The sequence below is a fragment of the Lipophrys pholis genome (assembly GCF_963383615.2).
Source record: "Lipophrys pholis genome assembly, chromosome: 7".
Classification (NCBI taxonomy): domain Eukaryota; kingdom Metazoa; phylum Chordata; class Actinopteri; order Blenniiformes; family Blenniidae; genus Lipophrys; species Lipophrys pholis.
In genome coordinates, this window is record NC_137638.1 from 5230876 (window position 1) to 5241306 (window position 10431).

Sequence of the window (10431 nt, forward strand, 5' to 3'; positions counted from 1 at the left end):
ACATGTTCCTGATGACTGCACTCAATCTGCACAATTACCTACAAATGATACTCCCATTGTCGCCTGGAGGGATCGAACGCACCGCTCATATGCAAATATGCCGTTCAAATGTATGTTGAATTGATTCTGACACGTCTTCGCCATATAGTTCCACAACACACCGCAAGACGTGTTGATTTTGGCAGCGATACAATACGATCAAGTCCAACCATGTTGGGAGCGTGCACTCCTCAAGACTTCACTACTCATGTCAGTCGTCTCTGAAAGTTTCTCATTGCTGCTGTGGAGTAGTGCAGGATTGAGGAGTGCTGACACACAAATAAAACTAACTAAAAGGCAATCACTTATGAAGCCGTGACTCTAATAAAGCTCCTTAAAAAAACAAAACGTGGAGACAAAACCAAAGTACAAATTAATACAAAAATACAAAGAGATGAGCATTTTGGCTCTTTTAGTCGTGTCTAGGAGGCTACTAGTGACTGACACATGCCTACCAGTTGGACCTAGTAGTGTTACTAGAGTTTACCACCAAGGTTTAATTAGTGAGAACAAAGAGTTTACTAGCACATGGACCTTAAGCTTGATATCAAAGATGTGTAATCTCTGTTCAAATGGCCTGCCATACAGTCATCCCCTCATTTTCATCCCAACCAAAGGCAAGAAAAAAAACCTGCCAATGTCAGGATGAAGGTAAGTTTTGAAGTCTGTGGTCCAATCAGGGCTGGGCTCATTTTCCATTTGCAAAGTTGGCAGTTCAATGCCGCAGTTCAACCTCAACATGCATGAAAGTGGATTTGGGCAAAACAGTGAAACCCAAGTGGGTGTGGAAGTCTTAAGTGGCAGCATACTCATTAGTAAGTGAGTATGAAGCAATAATATTCACTCTATAGCTCCAGAGAGGTCTGTAACTTTCAATGGCCAAAAGAGCCATTTTTGCAATTTTTCACCAAATGAAAATTGTCCAGAGCTGCACAACACGCTAATACTCTGAAATGAAGGAAAAACATCTTTAAAAAATTGGGTCGCATTCATAAAGTGTCATTAGTAAGATTAGATATATTTTATGGCACTTTTAGCTGTTGTAGCCATTTTAAGATTTTTTTTTTTTCTTTTTCTTCATGGATTTTCTTACTTTTTATGCATCTTGGTTATTTTGAGCACTTTAACTATTTCAGTATTTATAGCCACTGTGCTTTTCCTCATGGTGAGAGTACTTTTAGCTGTACTAACGATTTTTTCCCTTCTTTTCCACCGTTCCTTCTGGCTTTTTTCATCATTTCTACTGTATTTTTTCAATATTTTTAAAATTGTTCCAGCTGTTTTATGTGTTTTTGTCAATTCCAGTTATTCTGGCTGTTTTAATTAATCTGTCTGTATCAGTGGCGGGCTGTGTGTTTCAGACCTAGGCCTTCACAAGTGCTGGTCTGACTCAATCCACCCAACAATAACTTTTTTATGGATACAAAAACCATGTTACCATGCAGAAATGCAGTATAAAAAGCCTTTGCATCGCAGGTAGATACTTGTGTAGCCAGAATAAATACCTTTACTGATGGAAAAAGTCCTTGTTCACGTCTCTCTTTCTGCTGCAGCTGCATAAAAAAGCGGCTGTTTTTCCCGAAACTTCTGAGGGTCGAGGACGGTGACAAACGTCAGCTATTTGTGGTCTTGAAAATAAGATAATGGCAAATAATATAATCCTGAATCCTGCCATGGAGTTTGTAGTGAGCACAAGTAAATTGCACCGGACGGACGCTGGGAGTGCTGCGGTGCGTTCAATGACCTCCTGGAAAAGTCCGTTTTGAAAATTGTTTTGACAGTAAATCTGCAGCCAAATGTCTTTATCTTCTCCTTTAGCCATTGTAGGTTGACAAAACCTCTATTAAAGAAACCCAACTATATTTTTGTTCGTGCATCTCCCTACAGGGGCAGTCAGCTCGCGCTGGAGCGTGAAATCCGTGACGATCCAATCAGAGGGCTTGAATACATTGACGTCACGCTAGGCCTTCTCGAAGGTCCTGTGTCACCAATATCAAAATCTGATTGATTGAAGCAGCAGCGTGACCAACACTTGCGTTATACTGCAGACGCCTGTAGAACTGAATGTGAAGGCCTCAGGCAACTTTATTTTATCTGCATTCCTCATGGGATAAAAATGCAAATAAAATAAAAATGTAAGCAAAATCTTTATTTACTATTTATTTTCTGAAAATGCCAGGGAGCCACTAAAGAGGAGCTGAAGAGGGGCTCACATGCACATTAAACACCAGATAAGAAGCACTTTCAAGGGAAGACTTTCTCAGTAATATCAAGTCTTTATTGAACTTATGAAACATAACAAGGCAAATAAATAGACAATGCAATGAGTTCACCTTAAAAAATAACAACCATATGATAAAGGGTCTCCTTCTGGCTGCATCGACTTTATATACAGTATTTTACAAAAACTTTCAGAGCTTTCATGTCCTCAAACAGTCTTTTTTCACTGAATTGGGGCAAATCTGCAGAGTTGGGATTTGGATTTAAGGATTAATCAGATTAAAGACTGCCTGCTCAGATCTTTTCACTGGGGCATAATAGCACATAAATTGCCTTATTGTGAATTAAGTCGGAAATTGCAGTATGGAAAGTAGTGTTTTAATGCTTCCTTGTACAAAAGATGTTTAGCCAGCTGAAAGTATATTGCCGGCTAAAAGCATATTGCCGACGAGTCTGACAATGGAGTCGAGCTTTTATGATGAGAGCTAAAAGGGTTTTATGGGTCCTCGGGTAATGAGACCCCATCTATCTGCGAAAGGGAGCCTTGACTTCAGGTAAAGATGAGGAATTTAACAAAGTGGAAGATTTGAATATTTAATGTCAGACCTGAGCTTTAATGTGGGGAGAAAAAAAAAAACCTGAACAAAGATCCCAATTTAGTGGCAGTCGGAGAGGTTTGGGGGCGGGATGGAGGCTCTGCAGCTGAATGCAAAGAAGGCTGATCGCTGCGACACAACAACACAGCCTTGAAGTGCTGGAATGGGCCGCCCTGCCTTCCTCGAAACGTCGACGCAAGTCAATACTGGAAACATCTAAATCATCGCCTCGGCGAGGAGACGGGGTTATGAGACGCATTAAGAGCGTAAGAGAAAGTACAGAGCGCCTCCAGTAGGGGAGGCAAGCGGAGGGTCAACGGCGGGCCGGCTGCTAGATTGAAGGAGCGGAGTGGCGACGTGGGCTGTCGCCCTCGGGACACGACGCAGTATTCCTTTTAGAATCGCTGGAAAAAGATATGGAGGATTTATGTGCGAGAAAAGCGGGGAAAGTCCAAGGCGGGACGTTGTAATTGCTGTTGAGTTTACACTTGCAGAAAACGACGGGTTTTTTCTTTTAGGGGGTCAATTTTACGTAAGATTTTCCAGCTGTACACTCGAGTCTCGCTTTAGCTTTGGGTCATTAAACTAAACGTCTCGGTACAGTTGGAGGTCGGGAGGCGGCCAAGAATGTCCCTTCAGGCGGCGGAGCTTCGTCTTTGGAGTGTCATCATGACACACATCTGAGTTCTTGTCTGATCTAAATTATGAAAACGAGAAAAATAACCCGAATGCCACTCAGATTATGAAAGTCAGTCTAAATGGATCCCTAACAAAGTTTGCCTTCTTCAGTACAAAACCAAGATTATGTCATCGTTAGTAAACACAGTAAACTACCAAAGCGTTGCTGTTCGCTCCGACACTTTGTCAATTCAGTTGTACAGTGACTGTGAACTTTCAGGTCATCTTAAAACTCTTTAAAGTCACCGTTAAATAGGCCAAATGATCCTTTTCTTTACCTCCGGGGGGGGGGGGGGGGGTCTTTTGACTGACGTACATCTTTCAAGACATTGGGATCTCACAGGTTTTGTTTGATCTTGGACGTCACACAGTAGAACAAATAGCCGTAGGGGTTCGTGATGAGGCTTATTTTAGGACCACAAAGTGTTTAACTTGTCAAACGTTTTGTTCAGGAACCTTTGATTTTTTGCTTTTTTTTTTTACCCTCGGGGCCCTTCAGGAGCCTCGATCATCCTTCCTTTTTCCAGTCGTCCCTCACGCCGCTCGCTCTTGTGTGTTTTTGTCCGTTTGGTTTAGAATTATACGATTACTTCATGTTACATCAACACAAGGACTTGTTGAGTTTCCAGTGTTGAAAATCAGAAATTGAATAAAAAGTTAGGTTGTTTGTTGTTTTCATCTGTATAGTGACTGAAGTGAAGCTGCTCTGCACGTTGGAGGAGAACTTCTCTTTACGTTTTTTATTTGACTGTCATCCTTCATCACATCGCTGAGTCTCACTTGGTTTGGTGTCACAAAGTGAAGAAGCATCCAAACGTGAGCTTTACAGACTACAAGCGAAACAAAGACGTGGAAAAACAAAGAGACTCCGCTCCGGCGCGTGAACACGGGAGAGGTAATCACCCGTTAGTCAATAAGTTTCTTTCATTTCACGATAATTTCAAAGCAGAGGATCAGAAAATAAGGTCACCGCCCAAGCTCCGGCGTTGCGATTCACGCGGGCGCGTTGCCATGGCGATCGAACCGTCTCGCACAACACACATCTTTTCCACCAAGTTTCATGTCTCCACTCCAGCAATCTTTGATCCTTCACTTCTTGATTTAATTGTGGTGCTTAAAGTTGCTTCTTTTTGTTTTTCAAACTCCGTGGAAAAGTCTTAGGCGGACAAAGTTGCTCTGAGTTGCTTATTCCGTGAAGAGCCACATCATTATGGCCACGTGGAACTCCTTCCTAACGCGAGTTCACACGTGTGTTGGGACCTTCCTATGTGGAGTTTGCCTGTTCTCTGTTGGCTCTCTGCAGACACTTCCTCGACAATCCAAAGACGAGCTTGGATTGGCGCCAACTCATAAGACGACCCGCAGGCTTAGATGACGGAAGGAAATTCAGACTTTCTTGTCTTGAGTTTCCATCTCCTCCCTTCCGCTTTCTTCCCGCAATCCAAACTAAAGCCTGTTGGGTGAGCTGGTGACCATAAGCCACTGGTCTGACAGTATTTCTACTCACCACAGAGGCGACACATGTAAAACTATTGATTTTGTGCTCTTGGGTCTGTTATGCATGAAGCTAAACTGAACAACCAGAAAGTGAAAACGGAAACTGAACCATCACGGCTGAGGTTGTGGTAAAAGCCTGCCAGTGTGATTGGTACGCGCTCTTAAAGCAGAAAGTGGATTAAATTAAACGTCTTCGGATTATTCCTCGTTGAGTCCCGAGGGACCCCTGCGGGGAGCCCTTCAGGAGGATCCCCGGATCCCTCTTCCGATAACCCCACAGCCCTGAAACATTGCTTGAGGCAGGGCTCAGTCCCTGGAGTAATCCTGGCCGGGCTGATAAAGTATCAGCTGGCTCTCAGTAGTACGTGCACCAGTTGCTGTAGTCGCTGGGCATGAGGCCGCCCGTGATGAGCAGGATCAGGTCCACGAACCACCAGATCCCCAGGCCGCCCAGGGTGAGCAGCTTCCCCACCGCCGTGCCGGTGTGGCCCAGGCAGAAGCGATCCACTCCGAAGCAGCCCAGGAAGAAGGAGTACAGGAGTGTGGTGATGAAGTAGTGCCCCGTGTATCTGGTAAACAACAACAACAGTGAACAAACCTCAACTCACCCCACATCGTCACAAAACACATTGTGAACAGTCGATGTCGATTGAACATCATTTTTAAAAAATTAGGACAGTTTTGCTGCTAAATGTGAGTGCGAGTAAGATGCTCTATAATCTGGATGTTAGGGGGTGTAAAATGCTCTATAATCTGGATGTGAGCGGGACTAAAATGCTCTATAATCTGGATGTGAGCGGGAGTAAGATGCTCTATAATCTGGATGTGAGCAGGAGTAAGATGCTCTATAATCTGGATGTGAGTGGGAGTAAGATGCTCTATAATCTGGATGTGACTGGGAGTAAAATGCTCTATAATCTTGATGTGAGTGTGAGTAAGATGCTCTATAATCTGGGTGTGACTGGGAGTAAAATGCTCTATAATCTGGATGTGAGTGTAAGTAAGATGCTCTATAATCTGGATGTTGGGGTGTAAAATGCTCTATAATCTGGATGTGACTGGGAGTAAAATGCTCTATAATCTGGATGTGACTGGGAGTAAAATGCTCTATTATCTGGATGTGAGTGGGAGTAAGATGCTCTATAATCTGGATGTGACTGGGAGTAAAATGCTCTATAATCTGGAGGTTAGTGGGAGGAAGATGCTCTATAATTGATTTCAAGTACAAGAAAAGCGTCTGACAGACTGAAAACTTGGGAAACATGAACTGTCGTTTGGATTCACCAAACTGAATCTCGTTCACCCCGACACAGCCGGTAAGTTGAATTCAGGTTTTTATTTTCCGTGTTCCTGGAAGAACTGTATCACATTTACATTTTTAGGGCTACAAGTTGTGAAAATGTGAAGATAGAACTTAAAAATAACCAGGAAAAAAAAGGGTTTTATTGTGTGTGTTGGAAGACAGCCACTCTCTTACTGAACTACAGGACATTATTCAAACTTTGTCTAATGACAGGATGCGTATGCAAAACCGTCATCCATGCATTCACTATTAATTATCTGGTTCGTCTTTATATAGAGTTTGAAACTATGAGAACTATTGGACTTGTGCCCCATTTACAGGTTTCATGTGAAAACGCATCGTTTTTTGGGTTTTTTTGTTTCACAAGTTTTGTGATTACAGGGCACATTTTGAAAATTATGTATTTTTCCACGAAATGGCAGAAATGCTAAAAACGAGGACATTAACGTGTTGAGCCATGAGTTGGCGCGGTTGGTTGTTTTTGTATATGGACTGGGAGTCATGACACTCTGGAGGCTGCTACTGTTTTTGTCCATCTACTCACAGAAGAACTATTTACTTCGACTGTGGTGCGCATGTCCAGTCGCAGTGTTTCCGTCATCTACAAGGAGACAGGTCTCCAGCGTTTTTCAGAAAGTGAGAGTGGAGGAGAGCACCTGCTCCGTACTCTCGACACATTAGAGGTGGCGTTTGTCCTCGTCCTCCTGGACTGCTGTGGAGTCTTTGTTCAGGAGCTGCTCTCCCGTCTGTTTGGTTTCTATAGAGATTGGACTGATGAAAGCTGCTTTGAACACAGTGCGCTATGAACACATAGGAGCTAGTGGAGCCGGGGTCTAACATACATGAGTATACATTGCCCTCTAGTGGTAGATGTTGGAAAGGTGAAGGATGTCAGCGCATCAGTTTTAGATTTGTTTCGACTGAGAGGTTGTGGACGCAGGAAAGAAGGAAATATTACAGGTGTCATTAATACTGTCAATAATTGCACCTCAATAACATTTAGCAACTAGGAACAAGTTTTTTCATTTTTGTTAGAATAATAGTAAAAATACTAGTAATTCTAGATGAATTATTAAGATTGTTAAATTGTTGTTTTGGAAAAAGTAAATTTTCAGGACAGCACTGAAGGTTTCTAACATGGCTGTTTGTGAAAATTTATAGAACCATGAGAACATAAAGTGGCTAGCACTGCTGTCTCAGAGGAAAAACTATTCCAATTCATCTGTGTGTGCAGTTTGCATGTTCTCCCCGAGCCTAATGGGTTCTCTTTGAACCGTCTTATGAGTCACACCTTCCGACGACTTAATACAAGTCATATGAAGAGCCAAACAACTACAGAAAAGTGTTACTTTAGCTTTGTGTAAAGCATCTGTCTTCATTGACAGTTACACACCTTCTTTCCACATTTATGATTTGTGTTTGCATGCGTGCCTCACTTGATGCAAGGTACATTCCCTCGGAGAAACTCTCGGGACCCAGCACATTCGATGTCGTCCAGCGCCGTGCAGATCACCGGTGTGTGGTTCACCTCCTTTTTGGTTTGACCGCCCCACTGAAGACGGAAGACAAAACACAGCTGAGTTCTCCCGCGGTCAGCCTTCGCCACATATTTGGAATCAGAGCGTACCCCAACACAGCCGTGGCCCAGCTCCTGGTGAGCACTGTAGTTGCCTGCGTGGTCCACGGGGTCCTGACAGTACACAAACTCATCCGGTCTTCATCGTGAAATGAGAGAAAACACGACATGAGGAAAATGTAGTGAACCAGAACAATAGAATTAGGGCTGATTCAGTAACTCTGGTGAGGTTTCCTCCTGCTAATCTTGTGCCATATTTTGGTAAATCTTTCCCGGATTGCTGTGATTGAGTCTTTTCCAGGTCATTTGATTTTTCTTATCTCGGATTTTAGTAGTTCGTAGTATTTAGACGCATTAATGTAATTTTGGGTCATTTCTTAATAGTTTTGTGGTAATTTTGTGACTTTGTGTGGATGTACGGTTATATATAGATAATCACTGTGCTTATTTTGTGAATTTTATGAAGAATCCCCCTGATTGATCATTTTGTGTGTATTTATGAATATCCTGTGTAAATTCTACCCCACATCTGGGCTTGTTTTGGAATTCTGTTTATGTTAAATTACAAATAAAGTTGATTTGAAGCATCTTTTAGCATCAGCTCAAGCTAACATGCTAACTTTACTTACAGGTATCTGCAGAGGACGACAGGAGACGGGGGGTTGTACTCATACAGCTCAGTATAATTCACACTGTCGGTCGGTGTCTCGGTGTTGGCAGCCTCGGGCTGCTCGCTGAACGGCGGCTCGGTGGCTCCCGGTCCGGCGGCTCCTCTCTCGGTGGCTCCCCGCTCGGTGACTCCCGGGCCAGAGGAGGCGGCGGACGGAGGCTCTGCCGTGGTCGAGTTATGCGAGTGGATTCCTTCCAGACATTGTAGTAATATCACCGTAAGAAGCAACAGGAACTGCCCGCAGAGCAGAATATAGCTGACAGAAATCATGTTTCGCCCTTACAACGCGGAGAAGACAGATTTATAAGGTTGTTGTCGCTCATGGCGACACGGGAAGCATCCAGCTACCGACGTGATGACGTCACTAGTACGTGTTGGTACTTGGAAGAATTCTACTTCCGCCTCAACAACAACGATAATAATAATAGTAATAATGATGATAATAATAATAATAATAATAATACATTTTAAAATGGGTTGAATAAATTTAAATGGCTGCTAACTAGCAAACAAAATTAAATACAGTGATTACAGGTCACTTAGTTAAGATTCTGAATACTTAGAATATATTCAGTTAAAATGATTTCAATTAGGTTTGTAAAAGCAGGCATTAATTCATAAAATTAAGGGGAATGTTTTGGAAATATGTGCATAACTCTTAATATTAAACAGGATTCAAGTCCACCTGTCCATCTTCTACAGACTGCTACGAGTGACGTCATTACTAGTGGAAGTAAGGAAAATACGCCGCATGAACATAAGGTTTCAAGTGACAACATCCTGTCCATTAAGGAAAGTGTTGCATTTACACTGCAGCAGCTGACACATTGACAGCGATGTAGTTAGTATGCCGGGCCACAAGTGGGCGCTGCTGATTGTTTTTGTAATGAAACCACACATACGCATGTGCAGAGAACATTACACTAGAAGTGTGAACAAAACGGAAAGTACCCAAATTTGTATGGACATATGACTAATTGGATGTTATTAGAGGTGAATGTCAACTATAAAACTACCAATATCGCCATGTTTGTTACTCGCATATAAGCGGAAGGACCTATTCACTGTTGCGGAGGTGCACATATGCAGTAACAGCACTTTATGGCCTCCGGCAGTCTGAAATCGCGGTGGTGAAAGAAATATTCGACCCTGGGAGCTGGTATAAAAAAAAAAAGTCTTGGCTGCAGTGGATCCAAGCACTTGTGTCGTGTAAACAGCCCCCTTAAAAGTGAAGAAAGTTTTGCGGTTACACTCATTTTTGTGGTCATGTAAACGGGACCTAACTTACATGACCCCTAACATTATGTGGCAGCAGTCTGTACCGCTTCATCCTTTTCAGGGTTGCGGTGCGCTGGAGCCATTCAAAGTTAACTATGGGTGAAAGTAGGATTCACCCTGGACAGGTCAACAGTCCATCACAGGACAAACACACAAACATCCACACACACTCACATTCACACCAAGGGACAACAGAGGGTCAATTAACCTCACATCGAGTATCCAGAAATCGGAGTATCCAGAGGAACCCCCCCCACACACACACAGGGAGAAAATGCAAACTGGCCCGGCTGGTATTTAAACCCGGAGCGTTTCGCTGTGAGGCGAGAGTATTAACCACTGCTCCACTGTGTGTAGCGTCTAAAAAACTGAAATCAAGAGACAATGTTTGGTATTTTTTCTTTATTTCACCATTTTGCAAGAAACTGAATTGTGTGTGTGTGTGTGTGTGTGTGTGTGTGTGTGTGTGTGTGTGTGTGTGTGTGTGTGTGTGTGTGTGTGTGTGTGTGTGTGTGTGTGTGTGTGTGTGTGTGTGCGCGAGCCACATAAGCTGCCTAATAACTTTTCTCAAAAT

At 43.0% G+C, this 10431-nt stretch overlaps 1 protein-coding gene across 2 annotated transcripts; it reads right to left on the reverse strand.

The window, feature by feature from the left end:
• Positions 1 to 2298: 2298 nt before the first annotated feature.
• On the reverse strand, positions 2299 to 8950 carry tm2d2 (TM2 domain containing 2). 2 transcript variants are annotated; one of them, XM_080466484.1, is made up of 4 exons: positions 8539 to 8950; positions 7961 to 8048; positions 7770 to 7885; positions 2299 to 5599 (listed from the first exon to the last, which is right to left on the reverse strand). In XM_080466484.1, the coding sequence occupies exons 1-4, from the start codon at positions 8847 to 8849 to the stop codon at positions 5386 to 5388; spliced, it is 729 nt and encodes a 242-aa protein (XP_080322610.1). In that variant the 5' UTR covers positions 8850 to 8950; the 3' UTR covers positions 2299 to 5385. The 2 variants fall into 2 exon arrangements, with proteins under 2 accessions (XP_080322610.1, XP_080322609.1); XM_080466483.1 differs by having other exon boundaries at positions 2307 to 5599; positions 7770 to 8048; positions 8539 to 8892.
• Positions 8951 to 10431: the final 1481 nt, after the last annotated feature.

Bases quoted from the DNA above. Each gene is read 5' to 3' on its own strand.
- tm2d2 (XM_080466483.1), bottom strand. From the start codon at position 8,849: ATGATTTCTGTCAGCTATATTCTGCTCTGCGGGCAGTTCCTGTTGCTT. The intron at 8,049-8,538 runs GTAAGTAAAGTT...TTCACGATGAAG, and splicing joins GTCGTCCTCTGCAGATACCT to ACCGGATGAGTTTGTGTACT. The intron at 5,600-7,769 runs GTGAGGCACGCA...GTTGTTTACCAG, and splicing joins GGGAATGTACCTTGCATCAA to ATACACGGGGCACTACTTCA.